This window comes from Ceratosolen solmsi, unplaced genomic scaffold, assembly GCF_000503995.2.
Source record: "Ceratosolen solmsi marchali unplaced genomic scaffold, CerSol_1.0 scaffold10, whole genome shotgun sequence".
In the NCBI taxonomy this organism is placed as follows: domain Eukaryota; kingdom Metazoa; phylum Arthropoda; class Insecta; order Hymenoptera; family Agaonidae; genus Ceratosolen; species Ceratosolen solmsi.
In genome coordinates, this window is record NW_011948412.1 from 2,744,711 (window position 1) to 2,764,494 (window position 19,784).

At 23.9% G+C, this 19,784-nt stretch overlaps 4 protein-coding genes across 4 annotated transcripts; 2 read left to right on the forward strand and 2 right to left on the reverse strand.

The window, feature by feature from the left end:
• Positions 1-326: 326 nt before the first annotated feature.
• On the reverse strand, positions 327-3,164 carry Rab10 (RAS oncogene family member Rab10). The gene is made up of 5 exons (XM_011505919.1): positions 2,700-3,164; positions 1,610-1,670; positions 1,393-1,531; positions 1,224-1,313; positions 327-583 (listed from the first exon to the last, which is right to left on the reverse strand). Exons 1-5 carry the CDS (start codon positions 2,824-2,826, stop codon positions 398-400), a joined length of 603 nt encoding a protein of 200 aa, XP_011504221.1. The 5' UTR covers positions 2,827-3,164; the 3' UTR covers positions 327-397.
• Positions 3,165-3,783: 619 nt separating this feature from the next.
• Positions 3,784-5,859, forward strand: mms4 (Methyl methanesulfonate sensitivity 4). Its single transcript, XM_011505930.1, has 5 exons — positions 3,784-4,277; positions 4,364-4,915; positions 4,988-5,385; positions 5,464-5,517; positions 5,743-5,859. The coding sequence occupies exons 1-5, from the start codon at positions 3,893-3,895 to the stop codon at positions 5,854-5,856; spliced, it is 1,503 nt and encodes a 500-aa protein (XP_011504232.1). The 5' UTR covers positions 3,784-3,892; the 3' UTR covers positions 5,857-5,859.
• A 1,012-nt stretch (positions 5,860-6,871) lies between these two features.
• Positions 6,872-15,593, reverse strand: Rcd1 (Reduction in Cnn dots 1). Its single transcript, XM_011502085.1, has 11 exons — positions 15,210-15,593; positions 14,390-14,734; positions 13,627-14,212; positions 13,007-13,288; positions 12,504-12,894; positions 11,925-12,205; positions 11,080-11,455; positions 10,377-10,603; positions 8,468-8,471; positions 8,114-8,337; positions 6,872-7,531 (listed from the first exon to the last, which is right to left on the reverse strand). The coding sequence occupies exons 2-11, from the start codon at positions 14,695-14,697 to the stop codon at positions 6,872-6,874; spliced, it is 3,339 nt and encodes a 1,112-aa protein (XP_011500387.1). The 5' UTR covers positions 14,698-14,734; positions 15,210-15,593.
• Positions 15,594-16,881: 1,288 nt separating this feature from the next.
• LOC105367284 (phosphatidate phosphatase PPAPDC1A) lies at positions 16,882-18,748 on the forward strand. The gene is made up of 6 exons (XM_011505941.1): positions 16,882-17,046; positions 17,336-17,441; positions 17,517-17,664; positions 17,741-17,869; positions 17,954-18,124; positions 18,496-18,748. Exons 1-6 carry the CDS (start codon positions 17,000-17,002, stop codon positions 18,663-18,665), a joined length of 771 nt encoding a protein of 256 aa, XP_011504243.1. The 5' UTR covers positions 16,882-16,999; the 3' UTR covers positions 18,666-18,748.
• Positions 18,749-19,784: the final 1,036 nt, after the last annotated feature.

Below are 19,784 nucleotides of genomic sequence, written 5' to 3' on the forward strand. Positions count from 1 at the left end.
TTTTTTAAACCTTAAAAATGAATTTATTTTCTATAATAAAGAGTAAATATGCTCAGTTCAAGAACAAAACTTAAAAATGATAAACAAACGTAAAAATAATTGAATAAAAAATATTAATATACATAAATATAATATATGGATCAATCAAGGCTAAAATAATTACTTTTCTAGAATTTTCTACAAATACACTCAATGAAAAATAATTCCACGTCATTTTACAACCACTTATCTTATTTAAGTTCTAAAAAAAATTTTTCTATTTATTTAAAACAACTTGTCAGATCACGATTGTAAGAGAAAAAAATTAAAACAAAAAAATACAGAATTAAAAATGAAATCTATACGTGTGAAATTAACGTATTTTTAACAAATGAAAGGATAATTTATATTCGATGATTCAACAACACCGGCTCGAAGTTCGCTCGACTCTTCGGTCAACTGTCACGCGATCTAGTGCATCTTGCGGTTCCTTGCCATGGGTCTTATCAAGAATAGCCTCTGCTAGTTCCCGAAAGGCAAGGTCAATATTAATGTTGGACTTTGCCGATGTCTCCATGAATCTAATCCCGTGTTCTCGCGCTATCTATTGATAAAAATAGGGGTGTTTATAAAGCGTGGGTAATAGATATACTAAAAGTATTAATAAATAGTTATATATATATATGTAAATAGTTAATTTAGCTTCACTAAGTAAATAATTATAAGAAATAAATACAAAAAAAAACTTCTTTATTTGATATATTTAATTGAAAAAGTAATAAAAGTATATTTATTTTATCATTTGTTGATTTTTTGAAAATAAATTATAAGAGAATATACATATATAATTATTTATATGCTTGATCGTGGTATATTGTAATTTATAAAATTATATGTACATATGTAATAAATAATTATTCTAATCTATAAACATGTTATTAATTTTTATTAATAAAGTTAACATTATGAATCATAACTATTAATAATTCAAATGAATAAAGCAATATTGTTGAATAGATAAATTAATTTCTTATAATTGAATAAATAATAAAAATTAAATTATTTAGCTATATTATGTAAAATATAATGATGGTCATATAATTCGAATTTTTTATTCAATAATATATTATAATCAAATATTTTAATAAATATAAACATAGTTTCAGTTTATATTTTGAACAATAATAAAATTATTTTTAAATTTTTTGTATGTACTATGGATCTCAAAATTTGCATATACTTACTGCTGCACCTTTTTCAGTTTTGACTTCACGTCTGTCTTCCATATCACTTTTATTGCCTAAAATCATTTTCTCCACATTTTCATTTGCATGCTAAAACATTAATAAAAAATTATTCGATTTTCTCATCTACTGAAATTAATAACCATATAAATGTAAGATCTTCATATACCTCATCAATATTTCTTAACCAATTCACTATATTTTCAAATGTCTTTTCGTTTGTTATATCATACACTAGCATTATGCCCATTGCACCTCTGTAATAAGACGTTGTAATAGTATGAAATCTCTCTTGTCCTGCTGTATCCCTAAATGTAAATAATACATACATACAAGTAAATTAATAATACTTAGAGTAACAAAATTTATAATATAATCAATCTTACCATATTTGAAGTTTAATTTTTTTTCCTCTCAATTCCACAGTTTTAATTTTAAAATCAATTCCTAAAATTAAGTAATAAATTCATGATAATTCAAGATAATTGATTGTCATATTCTATAATACCTATCAATAATATCTTATAAAAAAAAAACTTGTATCTTAAATCGTTTTAATCTATAGTGTTAATTTATTTTTATTTATTTTTTATAATTCTTTATTTCAAAGCTATGATTTTTCCTTATATTATGTATACTAACATAATATAATATTGTATCAAATGTTTTTTTTAATCAAACAAATATAATTTACAAAAATTTTAATTTATTTACTTTATTTAAATATTTAAATAATATAATAGATCTATATAATTCTTTAATAATAAATATATTTTTATTTAAAAAATAAAACTAAATCTACATCTGAATGTATCAATTTTGATAATATCAATGTTAAGAGGTAAAAGTAAAGAAAGAAGAATTTAAATAACAAGCATTTTTTAAAGTGAAAATAATTATTCAAATAAAACTTAACTTTATGTTTGTAAATACTGAAATATTTATAATACTAATAAATATAAAAGAAACGAATTCGCTTTACAATAAATAACAAAAACATACTATCATTTTATATATGCAAATCAAGAAATAGATCTAAAAATAAATAAAAAATATTGTTTTTACTTTAATATATAAAAAGTGTTACCTGGAAAACCATGAAGGTTATTTGAAGTAAGAAAAGTATTAGGGATTTATTAAACATAATGGGATCATTTGTCTCGACTATATGATATCTATATAAATCGTTGTTTATTTGCATGAAAAATAGTTTAAAAACTGTAGAACGATTAATGAAATAACAATAAAAAAATATATGAACCGGTGCGAATACGTACACGAGTAATACATAGTTAAAAATAAATGTAACTACCAATTTGGAGCCCCGTAGCCAGTATACACCCAAAAATATACACAAGCATAGAGTATGCATGTGTGCATGTGTACTTTTACCCAACTAACTGCACTACGTCAAAATTTCTATTTGTTGGTCATCTTCCTTTGTCTACCTGTTTTTTCTCTTCTTCTTTCTCTTACCTATGGTAGAAATAAATGTCGTGGAGAACGCGTCGTCCGAAAAGCGGAATAATATACAAGTCTTGCCGACACCACTATCGCCGATCAACAGAAGTTTGAATAGAAGATCATACGTTTTCTTCGCCATTACTTTCCGAAAAAACTGTTGTCTGGCTAAATTTCCTGAATATTTTTATAAACACTTCACAGCAACTACCAAAGCAAAAATATTTTTATTGTATGCTCGTCCTTCACTCAATACCAGATGAACTAGCAATTTTAGATGAAGCCAATATAAATTTAAAAAAGTTGATTAAGAGAGATAATAATGCGCATTCACTAGACTCACTACTAAAACTTCACTTCACTTTGCTACTAATAAATCTGTAGAACGGACATGGAACCAAACCGTTGCTATCTAGTTCCCTGCCTGCTAAAAATTTAGAACTGTTTGATATTAGTATGAGTGTTCATGAGACGTCTGATTTGACTGCAGCTTGGTTATCCGACCGTAGGTGGCGGGGATTCGACCGCGCGCACCCCAGTGTATTCTATACACAATTTGGTATTCATGTTTATGAGAAAGCATTTGCAACATTTTGCTATGTTCTGTTGATAAAGCAGTACCCGTTTTGACCAAGAAATGAAGTACGGTAAAAAGTCCGCCAAAACTTTGTTTGATATTAGTCTTATCAAAAAACGTGTAAAAGAATTACTATATTATTACTATTATTAATTGATTGTTAATACTTTGTATTGATTATATTGTAAACATATTTACAATTATATTAATATAATTGAAATTTTATTCGTTTAATTATGAAAGTTAGGTTATTTTATTATAATATTTATTTAAAGGTTGATAGAGAATTTTCAAATAAAATTTTAATTAATGCTTTAGATGTAATTTGTAACTATAAATGTTTATCATTTAAGTAATCAATAATCTTCATATTTATATATTTTGTTAAAGTAAATATATAAGAACAATAGTATTATAATTCACTTTGTTTATTTAAACTCGAGAAATTCTTAATTAAAAATTTTTTAAACATCTGAACATTAAATAAATATAATTTAACAGCTTGTGAGCTCTAACTTTACATGATTTTTATATATTTTTTTTAATCTGATTAGTTCTACATAAATAAAATGATAAACTACATTTGGACATATGTGTCCTTTATTGTGTGCAGTAAATTCAGTGTATTAAAATGGATGATGATGAAATAATTTTCCTTAGCCATTGTTCTTACAAATCTAATGAAACCCAAAAAATACAATCAAAAGGTAATGTCCATTATTTAACAAATATAAAAGATTCTGAGGCATCTATAAATATGAATGAAACAGAATGTATCAGCAGTATACAATACACAAATAATTTAATGAAAGAAAATAATATTGAAAAAGAATTGAGTGAATTTGATTTACATAAAGTAAATTTTGAATGTGAAAATGATTTAGGATATAATTCAAAAAAGAAATCTGAAAGTGATTCTGATTATGAATCACAAAATAAAATTTATCAATGTCATACTGAATTATCTTTTGATGATGAAATATTAAAACAAAATTATAAGAATATGAAAAGTAAAAGTATGTAATACTTTGTAAATATCTTAAATAAAATTGAGATATGATTATTGTAAAAATTTAATTACAATTTTAATATTATTTTTAAGGTAAAAATAATGTAAATAAAATATTAGAAAAAGGAAAGGATAAGCAACAAACAAAACTAGAAAAACAAGAAGAGATAACAAAACAAAAACTATTAAAAAAATTGAATAAAAAAAATTGCTTAAATAACAATGCTGACCATAAACTTAAATTAATTGAAATTATATTTGATGAAGAAATTAAGAATCATGATTATTTTGATCATTTTTTGACATATGCTGAAGAAAATTGTATTAAATATAATGTACAATCACAATTGATACCTAAATCTATTACCTTTTCCAGATATATTGAGAATCATTATATAAACAAAGAAAATAACTTGTGCTCAAATATTGAAAATGTAAATGAAAAACATATTATAATCATTTGGAATTGTAAAGAAATTATTGATCACATATTTGACAATACATTTATATCTGTAATTTCCAATATTAAATTATTAGTGCCTGATAGAAAGTTATCATTAATTATTTATAAAATAGGCAGTTATTTTAAATATTTGAAAAGTATAAAAGATCGAGCTGTACAAGAAACATTTTCAAGAAACTTAAGTAACTTAATTTATATTATTAAATATACCAAATATTGTATTAAAGTATTATTAGTAATGTTAATATTTTTAGGTATTGAGAAACAGAAAAAAATGAAACTAAAAGGAGATAAAGATTTTTCCAATTATCCAATAATATCAAGAAAAAAGTTTGAAAAATGCTTAGTTGAAATTCAATTAATACATAATATCAATTCTAGATTAATAGAAAATCAAGATGAAATGATTTTATGGATTCATCAATACACAAAATCATTAACTCGTTTGCCTTCAAAAATAGAAAAACGATCAGAGTTATCTAAAATTGATTGCTATATTAATTGTGATAATAGAGACACAGTTAAAGTGGACAAAGATGGAAATGGATTAAAACGATTATGGCAACAACAATTATGTCAATTCACATTAATGAGTTTAGAGACATCTGAGGCTATTTCATCAATCTATAAAAGTCCATTACACTTAATTGAAGTAAGTTTTTCTATTTGGATTTTTATTTTAATTATAAAATATGCTTACATGTTTAATCAATAAAGAAAAAATATTTAGACTTATAAAAACTGTAGTCAAGCCGAAGGAGAAGCATTGTTAAAAGATATTCCTGTAAGTAAAAATTTGACATTTTAATCACTGTACATGTTTGTTGAATTCTAACAATTATAAATAAACATATATAAAATATTTAAAATTAAAAATTAATCAAATAAAAATATCAAAATTAAATTATTAAATAAAATAAAAATACTGGAGTTTCATACTTTAAACTTTGTAACTGTATTAATATTTTATTTGGTTAAAAATTTAATTATAAATTTAATTTCTCAATAGATTAGAAGAGCAGCAGGGCCACTTACTTCAGTAAGGAAAATTGGTCCAGAGCTAAGCAAAAAAATATTCATTATGTTCACTTCAATAGATGGAGAAACTTTGTTAAATGATTAAAATTTATATTTATCATGAGTGATTATTTTATCGATTAATTAAATATATAAACTAAGTTTATACACAAAAATTTTCTATATGTACATATTTTAAACATCTAATTATTAAAATGTATATTTACACATATAAATCAATAAAATTAAAATTATTCATAAAAAGTAATAATGTTTTTGTTCATATTTTATATTTTACAATGAATAAGTTTCTTTTTCAATTTAATTTCTGTATATTCAGGTTTCATTATAATAAAATAAAAGAGACAAATTCATAAGAATAATCTTGATTTATTTATCATAAAATTAAAGAATTCAAAAAAAAAAAAAAATAGAGCTTAATATTAAAAAAATTTTTATATTTTCTCAGTAAAAAACTGTACACTCAACATACATTTTAAGGCTTATGCTTTGAATAAGTGACAATAAGTCACTCCTTTACAAAAACTTACAAACTATTTTATAATGAATTTTAAAAAATGTCAGCTATATTTTTATTTACAATTTTACAGCATAATATAACTAATATTTTAGGATCAGCATTCATTTGTTTAAAGTATTTATAATCTATTGTTAATACAAAACTTAAACAGTAAATATAAATTTTTAATTTATACAGAATTTAAATAATTAAATACTTAAAACGTTATTTTATTATACCTATTTATTATATAATTTGTCACTTGAAAGTAAATTATAAAGAATGCTTAATATTTTAGAGAAAAACGTTGAATACGCTTTTTTTATATACTGCATCTGAGTTTGATTGTATTTTGTATTTCAATTATATATTATAAATTAATTAAAATGAACACATTCGTTTAAATATCAATAAATATATACCTAAGTAAATTTCCTTTAATTCTTTGCATATTAAATTGTAGGAAATTAAAAATTTGATAATTCATATCTTTTGTAATAATTACATGGTTAATTATTGATAAAATAATCTTGAATAAAGATAATTACTATTCTAATTAAGCTAATCTCACTAAAATTAGTAGATGAATATTTACAAGGAACTAAGAGTTTTTAATATTTTCTACTTTCAGTTCAATGAACGGTTTTACATTAAAAATATTTGTATCATGCTGGTGATCTGTTATATTCAAATTTTCTATCTTTATTGACTTTTTAGATTCATTTAAATAATTGTCTGTAATTCTTGTATTTCCCTGGGTATATTTTATATCATTGTTGGAATCTATAACTAAAAGTTTATTACTTTGTTTATTAGTCTTTGCTAAAATAACTGAACTATTTTTGTCCTCTTGATCATTTCTTTTCGTTAAAATAATCTTAGTATATTTGATTGTTGGCTGAACTGAAGCTGTTAATATGCCACGATTTAATGTAACTGAACTCTTTGTACGTGTTGGAACAATTTGATTTAAGGGTTGTGATTGTTGAAACTCGGTTGAGCTTGTAATATTTCTATTGTTTATGAATACAACTTTATTTCCTACAGTATTGATTGGAAGACTTTTTCCATCAGAATTCAAGGTGATTCCTGTCTGTGGGAGTACTGGCAACTTATCAAAATTGTTTAAATTCTCATCATCTTTGGCAATGATAATAGGAATATCTAATATATTTCCTAAATCGTCATCTAAGTTTTCATTCGAATTAGCCCTCGATGTAGGACTATATTCTAAAGTTGAATTATTAGAACGTGAACAAATCTGTAAATGTTTTAATTAATGCAAATAAAATAATTATATAAATTTATTATAAAATAAATGATACAAAAATATAGATGTACATTGAATATATACTACTGTAAAGAAAAAAGAAAATTAAATAATCATATTTATGTATTTATAACAATACCAAATTTAATAAATTAACTTACACAAAATATTTATAAATATTTAATAATGGAGTATTTTAATTTTATTAATTCAAGATTATATGATATGCTTAAAAATATTAAAAATTTGAAATATGTATATTTGGATTACAATTATTGTTTGTTTTAGCATATGATTTTATAATTATAACATAGTTTTAACACGTTAAGAATATTAGACAAAAATAACTTTATTTTGTTTTTGTTTTTTCTTAATAGATAAATGTGTATAGTTTCAATTTTAAAAGTTTCAAGTTAGTTACAATTGCTGTCAATATTCAGTTAAATAATGTATTAATCAAAATAAAGTTTATTCGAAATAAAATATTGAAAATATTTATATAATAAGTTATTATATTATATAACTATTAATATATTTATATTTGTATTTTTATTTTTTATAAACAATACATACTTTGAAATTCTTTTCAGTGTTCTGTACAATAGATTGTGACGAAACCTTAGATAATTCCTGTAAAGAGATTTTAGACATGGCCTGATTTTTTGACAATCTCATTTTGGATATTTCAGGTAAACTTGTTAATGAACTGGAACTATTCTTGCTCTGTAACTGATCTTGATTGTAACTGTGGAACATCGCATACTTTTTGTTGCAATCGGCTACAGAAGTGTCCGATTCTATAATTTAAAGAGAAACATGTCTCTAAGACAAGTGCTAGAGAGAAAAAAAATGGTTTTTTCTTTTTCAAAATTTAGATTCAAATACCCATAAAAGGAAATTATTTTAAACATGTATGTCAGATGATACCTTGCTATTTAGATGAAATTATATTTAAGATTCAATTTCATCGATTTCATTCATAACAATTTATTTCGAGTTTTGATACATATAAAAATATAAAAATTATTGTTATTCATTTCATTTAAGAAAACAAATTTATAATCGTAGTATACTGTTTTACCGAATGCCTAAATAATTCGTTTATCAGCTGCTAAATGAAAACTACATAATTTTGATCAGTTTCTTCACTGATAACAATAAAACTTTTTTTATCTGATATTTGAAAAAATACTTTCATTTTTGGAAAGTTTAAAAAGCTTATAATAGTTCAATTTTAAATTAATAATATTATAATAAGTTTTAAATGTATTATATTTTTATGATAAAATAGATCGTTTCATCAGCAAAGACAAACAATGAAATCTGCATCATTCATGAAACTTAAATTTAAATATAAATATTTTAATAAATGACTTTCCTATAAAGTTAAATTCTTATAGTTTATAAACTTTTTATATTCTTAAAATTGTACGTTACATAATAGATTAATATTATATTATTTTAACCTCATCTGAAACTTATTAACCTTAAGAACAGATCCACAATTTATTCAATATCAATTGGTAAAGATATAATTATATTGATTATAGTTTTGTTTTAAAGTGGAAAAATAAAAAATTATCTTTATTGAACTTCGAGTTTTATATTAAGCATGAATAAGAATAATTTTATACTATGCAAGTTTTAATTTTTTCAATTCAAATATAATTTTATAAGTATTGGTATTTTAAAATTAATCGAATATAAAAGTAAATATTTATTTTTATACCAAATATATTTTTAATTAATTATAAAAGTCGTATGCTTTATTTTGTATTACTACTTTGTATAGCTTAAATGTCTATAAACTAGTGTACAATGTTCATTCCAATAAACGTTATAATCTATTATTATAAATTCATTAGTTAAATTAGTTGAATAAACTATTTCCAATTTTATTAATCATATATTTCATACTTAATAATGAATATAAAATTAAATGATTAAATAAGAACAAATTTTTTAATGAGTAACCTTTAAAATATACTTACATATACCAAATCTGTACAGTTACATAAGTAAATACATTAATATTTTACATAAGCATTTATCATTTCATAGTTAATAGCACGTCAACATTAAAAAAATTTTAATTTATGTGGATAATAGGAAAGTTTATGAAATAAGGATAGGAATTAAAAGATTTGACTTCCGTAAAAAAAAGATTTATTTCAATATAAAATATAAGGTTTTTTACTTAAGTTAATCTTAGTTATAACTTTTTGTAAGTTTTCGTAAAAAAATAAAAAACATTTTACTTTTTAAATTTATTTACAATTTTACAAATTTAATCGCATAAATTTCTTTATATTGCGAATAACGATACTGATAGAAGATTTAGTATGTATATATAAATATATAAAATTTTCAATATTTAATTTTCAATAATTCAATACTTAATTAACTATTAAATATATCAACGCTCTAATTATTCTAGTCAAATCGTGTCCGTATTTATATTTAATGTTATATATATTCAGTCCCTAAACAAAAAAATGAAAACATTTGAATTTTTTAAATAAATTAACTAACAGGTGTATACTGACCGAAAAATTAGTTTCTAAACATAAACGTGATTCGTGGGTAAGATATGAAGAAGACTGGAAACCTAACACGATTCCATTGCATTAAATAATTATAACAATTAAAATATCTAATTTTACTTTAATTTAAAACGCATTTAAATAGATAACGCTTGATAAATAATAAAATTAATATTATTCTAAAATTTTGAAATTTATAACATTAGATGTAAAATAAAGATTTATTAAGCAGTGTAATTGTGTTGAAAACACTTCTATTTAAGTATAACGGAAAACGTTTTCTTTAGAAGTTACTCATTTATACAGAGGTTAGATAATGTTCTACCTTTAGTTAGCGTTGTTGGCGTCGTTGTTGTTGTAGTTGAAGTGATAAACGAATTTTGAGGTGTAAAAAGAATACTTGAAGATGACAAAGGCTTTCCAATTATCGTACCATTTGAATTCACTGTACTTTTTGTTGCATGGATACTTGGTAAAGGACTAGCATTCATATTTCCAGTAGTAGCTTTTAGATTTGTAACTACAAAAGATAGTTTACAGTATTAACAAATTTGTTCACTTAATAAATTCTTAAAATTAATTTAATTTAAAATAAAATTATATAATTTTATGAGCTAATTTATCTGTAATTTTTGTGTTAAGTATGTACATAGAAATAAGTACAAAAATTTTTTACTAAATTAAATTAAAACTTAAATAATTATACTAAGAATTTGGTGGTATTTAAAAATAAAGTGTTAGTGAAAATGATCGATAACTTAACCACTTTACTGTCATATACTAAAGATTTAACATTATATATGACTGTACTTTATGACTTCTATTTAATATTTGTAAATACATAAAAATACAAATTTATAATTTTAGCACAAGTATCATAGTTTGTTTTTTTTTCATTCATATAATTTTAAATAGATATATTAAACTTACATTGAATAATTTTTAGTAAAAACTTTGCAGTAAAAAACAAAATTAAGATTAAAATAATGAAATTACCTGTTTTTGCTGATGGATTAATCCTAAGTGCAGTAGTGGTAGGAGTTAGAACATTTACCATATTCATATTTATGGTCTTATCACCAATGTTAATGTTCTTATAATTATTTCCAACTGTACGCTGAGTAGTTTTCTTTGTTGGCATGATCATCTTTATTTTAGCAATGTTCTGTGCTCCAGCAATGTTCATTTGACTATTTTTGGATACTTTTATAAATGCATTCGATGCTTTTAATGTATTATTAGTTTTTATTGCTGCTGGTGTTTGTAGACTGATTGATGTGGGTTCAAATCTTATTGGACCGACTGGAGCTAGACTAGCAAAAGAACCGATATTCAACGTAATTCCACCCGTTGAATTGTCCAGATTTTGTTGCTTATGAAACGACAATGTTAAACATTTTTAACAAGTATTTTGTAAAACTAATTTACATTAAAGAATTACAGTAAACCTAAATAAGTTATAAAATAAATCTTTTATTGTGCTTTTATATTTTAGTCTAAAAACAGTAATATATACAACCAAATTTGGTTTGGTATGTACCAAATCAAATTTGTACATATTTTTCTCAATTATTATCATTTTAGTAAAACAGGTGTTCAATATTAATCTTCTAAATTAAACAATTAGCCGTTTAAGTAATAAAATTATTTTTCAATGTTTAAACGCTTAGACTAAAAATGTACCTCGGATAAATATTAATTTAATGTTATAAATCTTTATTTAAATATGTAAGCACATGAGATAAATTTTTATATGATACATGATACATGTATGATTTTATACAATAAAAATTATTCTACATTGCTTCTGTTCACCTATTTATTTTTAAAATAATATTTACCTGTGTTGTTAGTCTTGATGTAAGCAATTGATCAGAGAAACCTTGGTTAACAAAGGGTGCCCTCGATTTTTTTCTAGGCGTCTGTATAGATGTTGTGCTTGTGAGAGCAACAAGAGTTCCCCTTGTTAATACATTTGCTTGAATTCCTGTAATATTATTTGCCGTTACAATAGCTTGTTGAGGCGAGTGAGACCTTAATTTTTTCAAATTTGGTGATTGTGGCTCGCTTTCTACAGAACTACTTGTTGAATTCTTTCTTTTTCTTACATCTCCTCTTTTACCTATTGAAACAACCAATTTATAAATTTATAAATTATTATACATTTATATACCATTTGTTTGATTTACCAAATATATAAAAATATATATAAAAAAAAAGTCAAACATGAATTGCATATATAAATAAATATCATCTAATTTTACTTTTATAAATCTATTTTTAACAAAATATTGGAGTTTAAATAAGAAATACAATATAAAAAAATGAAGATATAAATATATAATGGTTTGATAATTAAATGCATTCATTTTACTTTAAAATAATCTCATACTGCTTATATTTTAATAATTATAACACACCTCTACTCTCGTAATTATTTATACTATTAGGTGAACGTAGGGGTAGAGGATGCGGTTGTAATAATATACCCCCTACAAAATCACCAATTTCGTCGAGAATACAACGATCCACCATGCTTTGACTTATTTTTTCAGAAATCTTTTTTGAAGTAGGGATACGCAGATAATCATCTGCAGACCCAACCACTATAAGACTAGTAGGAACAAGCATGTGTTCACGAAGATCTTCAATATCATCCACTCTTGCAAGCATAGAATTCTGACCAATGACAAATATAACAGGACAACGAACGTCTAAGAGAGTATCGTCTGGTGCGCCACGTTTACCATCTACAGTATTAAATGGAAAGCCCAAACAAACAATAGCTGTTACATGCTCTAGCTGACCAATCTACGGATATCACAGAATTAAATATGATTAAGAATTCTATCTCTTGATACTTGTATTGGATACAATATATCATAAACTCTCTAATTTATCTTCAATAATAAATTTAATATACCTGACAAGCTAACGCAGCTCCAGTTTTAAATCCTACTAGAATAATTGGTCTACCAGGAAAGTCGACTCTTATATCTTGAATTTTTGCTCTACAGGCTTGTATTAATTGCTCAATACCAGCTATTACAGTCATTTTATTTGCAATTAAACCTAAGTGAGGATTGACAGTAACAACCATACCCAATGTTCCTAATTGTGTAATCCATCTATGTTGTCTAGAAGACATTAGACTTGACATTCCATTTGGAACAATAATTAGAATTGGATTACCTGGTAATTTTTTCTGTAAACAAAATTAATTTGTATTTTTTATAAATATCTCTTAATTTTAATAAACACATATTTGCATAAAAATATATATAATAATTTAATATATAATTTAATTAAATTGATAAATAATTTTATAATGTAAATTATTAAAAACTATATTTACATAAAATAGACTACAGTATTCCATTAAAAAAACAATATTATTATTTATATGATAATTTATTAAATCAATAATTTAAATTAATATATATTTTAACAATATTACTCAATAATTCATTCTCTTTATCTTTATCTACTTAAAAATATACTACAATTTATAAATAATTATTTATTAATGTACATTGTAATTACCGGTCTGCTAGCATTTAATGCTGGACCAATTGGATCCCATGACTTCTTTAACAATGGTCCAAGTGTTTCCCAAGTTACAGAACTACCTTTAGAATTGATATTAGGTTGTACAGCTATCATTTTGTCAATAAGCTGAGGAACCTTTTGTCTTAATGTTTGCAGAATATCTAAGTAAATAGCCAAATATTCTTGTGGTAGATAATCAAATAATAAACTGTGCAACCATTGACTAATTCTCCAATCCCAATTAGCAGATGCCAATGTTTCACGAAACCGTTTAGATGTCATATCAATCGATGAGCGTCGTAAAATTGGTTCATAAAGACTATTAACTTTTGCTAGTCTAGCTACTCTTTCTGAATTCAGTATTCTAACAGTTCTACTAAAAATTCTATTTTGTACTGGAGACCAAAGAATTTTATCAATTTTTTCTTCCCAATCATCTGGGTCTTCTGATCTAACAAAATTAGCTACTCTTTGAAATTCATCCATAGTTTGTCTTATTTTTGTTAAGTCAAAAGGGGGTGTAGTAGGTTCAAGATCGCTGTCTTCAATATTAATAAATTCCTCTTGTTTTACATTATCTCTGTTGTATATAAAAAGTATTTTAATACAATTTTTTGCAAATATAATTTAATGATAAAGAGAAGAAAATTGTTTAATATCTAATTGAAATGTCAATATTATTATTTATATATTATGAAGATAAATAATTGTAATTCAATATTTAAAAACAATTTTAATAAAAATAAATAATACCTACTTGGTAATAGCATTTTGAGTTTTTGGAAAGAAAAGGTTTCGAACAGGTTTAACATAAACATTTTCTGGCTTCCAATTCCATGGGCGAGCATAGCAATGATCTTTCATAATCACATTTAATTCTATTTCATAATTACCAGCAATCTGATGTAAATAGTTTATCAATTTATTTGGATTTTCATCTATTATTTCATCATTTGGACTTAATAATCCAGAGTTATTAGTTAAAGTGGTAGATATTGTAGGTACTGTAGTTAACAACATTTTAACCCAATTTTTTTTTAATGATTTAGAGACTGAATCTGACATTTGTCATATAGTGGTTATTTTGTTAGTACACCTTGATCTATGATTTAATAGATAAAAACTATTAATAATAAAAATTAATTTATACATATTTATATTTTATTATAGAAATTTCAGTGTAATAAAATTACAAATTAATTGTAAATAATAATTAAATTATTATTAATACACATAAATATGACAAAATTATACTAAATGAAAATGAAAATTTTTTTTAATTTATAAATCCTAGAAAAATTTTGTAGAATAATTATTTAAATTTTGAATTTTTCGTAGTAACCATTTTGTGTAAAATATTTTTTTACTGAATCAACATTATAAAAATCCTGTTTATAGATAATTTAATTTTACAAATTAAATTATAATTACATATTTTCGATATTAACCAAAAGATATGTAGTCAAAATATTTATCGTATAAAAATACTAGAAAAATTGCAATCAAATATCAAAACTCAAAAAAAATTTGTATAACTGCAAATAATTTGAATCGATATTAAAATAAAATCCACTTACTTTGTAATACGTCCATTCAATGCAGAAGTTAACATTTCTTATAACGATATTACACAAAAATAGTATGCAAAATATTTCATTACTGTACACGATAAAGATATCTTAATCTTTTATATTCATTGCGTCACATGTTTGGCTGTTTTCCAATCCATAAAAACATCGGGTTTAATTTGTATCTACAATGGAAGTACTATACTTAAAACTATTCTTTATTTTGCACAGAACAATTAAAGGTTATATATAAGTACATTCGTATCCGCAATTATCTAAACTATAGTGTCTACCGTAATTAATAAATTGACATTATATGAACAAATCTGGATGAAATTTTCTACATTAAATGTAAAATATACTGCGTACGACTTACGCGCGCCATCAACATTGCTCAGCCATTTTCTCATTGAACGATGGTGATGCGGTGTTGTCACGAATAAACTTTATAACCGGAAAGGCGTCATTTGCACGTGATGCATCGCTTTAATTCGAATGTGAATAATTAAAAAAAAATTGTGTTTTTAATTTCAATAAACCTCTAAAATATTTCATTGTAAATATTGTACTAGTGTATAAAACTCATTATTTTATATTTTACTATTACTATTTATTATTTTATGTTTTCCAATAGTTTAATAATTTAAAAATATAACACCATATGTTTTTTAGTAAAACAAATACTAAAAACTAGTGAATAAAATTTTCAGTAATTTAGAATATTGAAAAATACATATGCTTATAAATAATATGTTGTATCAAATAAGAAAAAATTGGATTAGTCGGTATCACTTAAAATCAAGTAGAAATCTGAACTATTTAATCATTACCTATTGAAATAAGGTAAATAGAATATATATTCTAGATATTTAATATTATAAAGATATTTTTTAATATTAATTTAATTATTAATTTAATAATAAAATTCTTCTGATTCTAAAATAAAAGATGAGATCAACAGTTCGAAATTGTTAATTTTAAAATATTGGTAATTAATATCGAATTAGAATTTTTCAAAAAAATATAAAAATATCCTATTAAAATATGTTAATATTGCAATATTTACATTAGATGTAATGACATATTTTTATAGTTCAAAAAGCAAGGGATATAAAATAAATAATAGAAGAGATTTACAGAGCTGAAATAAACAGTTGGATTAAAATTTATATATTAATCTTCAGACATCTATAGTCTTATTCTAATAAATTACTCAGAATAAAAATATCTATTTTATAATAGTCATGATATATAATATTTTGCCCTACTTCTAACATACTATATAACATAAAATTCTAAATGTTAAAAAAAAAACATTAAAATTAATTATAAAACTAAATATTTGCAATGTAAGACTTAAGCAGTATTTTATAGGATTAATTTGATTGATCCTCATAAACATTTTTTTAAATATAAATTATTTATTGATAATAAATTGTTATCAACTGATAAATTCCTACAAATAAATTATACTAAAATTATTATTTAAAAAAAGTATTGAAAATATGTTCTTATCTACACTTGGATATTTTTTTATATTGTTTATATACTTAAGACAGGGAATAAGGAACAACATTCGTTTCGGACCAATAAGAAGTAGATTTATAATAGGTGTTGGAGTTTCCAAGTAAACCCTATTGGGTATTGGATGAATTATTTATTCGTCTTATCTACTGTTTAGTTATCAGCAGCTGCTCTGAAGATATGGCAAAAAGATCGACGTCGAGGAAATAAATTTATCTAAAATATGTTAATCTATTAAAAGAGTTGTAACGTATTTTTCAAAACTTTAACAAACCATGTTCATGGAGGTTCTTTTACGCGTTTTTTTGGCGATCATAAATATGTGAGTGTGACTTTTAAATTAGTACTTGTTATCTTCATAATTTATGAAACTATAACAACCTTTGTCTAGTGACCATTATAAACTGCATTACGATGCTCATATAGCATGACTGCGGCAAAACTAGTTCGTCAATTATTATTATATTTAGATAGTCAAGAAATTTATATTATTCGTTTATTAATATATAAACAATTAGAATATTTTTCATTTGAATGATATGAAAATATAAGTATGGTTAATAAGAAATATGCAGTTTTTTATATAATTAATTTATTTTCTTTAAATATAGAGAGCTGGAACATGTTGAACCTTTTACAAGAAAAATCCATGAAAATGAATTATGGTTATACAAAAATCCTCGAGTCGATTCTTATGTTACTCCTACAGTTTTATGGGTAATTTTTTCTGTATAAGTAATTGTAATATATATCATGAACATTAAATAAAATATTTTTATTTTATATTAATAGGGAGTTATTGTTATTGTTCCATTAGTGGTTATTATATTAACATTATTATTTCAAAAAGAAAAAGGTGATTTTTCTCAAGCAATATTATCATTTACATTATCTTTAGGCTTCACTGGGGTATTGACTAATATTTTAAAAGTAATTGTGGGTAAGAATCTTTAGTTTTTTCTAGTGCAGTAAAATTGAATATTTTATGTTTGAACCTGTAATTATTATAATTATAGGAAGACCAAGACCAGATTTCTTTTATAGATGCTTTCCAGATGGGCAAGTCAATTTTGAATTTGAATGTACCGGCGATCCAATCATTATAAGAGATGGGAAAAAATCATTTCCAAGTGGACACTCTTCATGTAAAAAATGATAATTTTCGTTATTGATGTTTTAAATTTAGTGTGTAATGTTTTAACATATAATAAAATCTGCAATTCTTATAGTGGCATTTTCTAGTTTTGGTTTTGTGGCATTATACTTAGCTGGTAAACTTCATACCTTTAGTTGGAATGGGAAAGGACAGTCATGGAAATTATTTTTATTTGTGCTTCCACTCGGAGCAGCACTTGTGATAGCTGTAAGTCGTACTTGCGACTATCATCATCATTGGCAAGGTATTAATTACTTAGAATAGTATTATTGGTAAATTATTAATCATTTTCTGTTATTACAAAAGAATTTTCTTTTTATACAATGGAATAAATAAATATAAAAATATTTACGAAATGAAAATATATTTTAATGATAATTTAATTAATCTTAATTGAAACTGAGCATTACATTTTTATTGTTTTTTACACATTTATTTCTAGGCATTATTTACAATATACCAATTCATATATGCAATCTTATTTTATTTTATTTTATTTCCAAAATCATACTAATAATTTGTCATAGTTTATCATTTTTCTATGATATAGAAGTCAAATTAAAAAAATTAATATATTTGATTTAATTTTAATACAATCAACTATTTTTATTGCAGATGTAATAATTGGTTCTATTATGGGATTTATTTTAACGTTTTTATGTTATCGACACTACTATCCACCTCTGGATTCATTAGTATGTCATAAACCTTATATATCACTTATTAATCATAGTGAATCAAAAGAACTGAAGACTACAAGGATAGAATTAAGCAAATGGACATAGTAATTTCTTGTTTTGCATCAAAATAATTGGTGTTTTTGTACATAAATGTTATTATTTTATACGAATTTATTATTTAAAGCACAAGTATTTTGTATATAAAAGAAAAACATAATCTATAATTTTTCGGTATATTATCGAAAAATATATCGAATTTTAATTGAAAAAATGTTATTATTTAATATGATTTTAAATTTAAAAAATAAAGTAAAATATGTCTGTAGTAAGTATCTATGTTGCGGAATTAAAAGCAACAATTCTTATAAAATGCTCGCACTTTTATTTAAAATGTTCATTAATTATGATGATATTGAATTTCACATATCTAAAACAAAAGTAAAATTTTGAAGTATTTTTCAATACTACATAAAAATATATCAATGTTCATTATTAAATTAAAAGCTCTTAAACCCATAGAGAGCTACTCGCTGTTGTAAATTTACATATAATATAAGTTAACAGAAAAATTGAAAAAAAGATTTAATTTTAATAATTGATTCCTAACAACTTTCCCATTCGAAATCTTAAACCCATCGTGAGTTTTGATGAACGCCCGGAATTTGGATAACGAGCAATTTGGCAACGCCACCTGGCGGCGATAACGGATTTTCACTCTCCTTGCAGGGGAATCTATAGAAAGAGAATAAAACGATGAGACATACCGCCGCGCGGGCGACTATGCAGCACAAGGGACAGGCAATGCGTATCCGATCATTTGCCCGTATCTTGGAATAAGTTCGTTCGTTCGTGTTCGATGCTTAAACAACAAAAGTAAAAAACGCGCGCACACGTTCTAAAACTAAACGTTCAAGTTGCTGCTAAAGTGTACTTTCCTTAACCTCGCCGCCTCACACCAGCATTTAATTAGTGCTGATACTCTATTATCATATTTGTGTGTCATCGTCTATTTAAGAGCCGTCGCCTTTGACCCCGACGTTTATTCGACGGTATCAACGAGAAAAAGAAAGAGAGAAAGAGGAATAAGTGAGTGCGTGAGAGGCGGCAAACTGCTGGACGACAATTAAAACCAGGGAATATGCAACAGGAACTGAAATACTTTATGCGCGAGCTTTGGACGAGACACGCTCGCTGACGTGTATATAAGAAAAATCCCATCGCCTT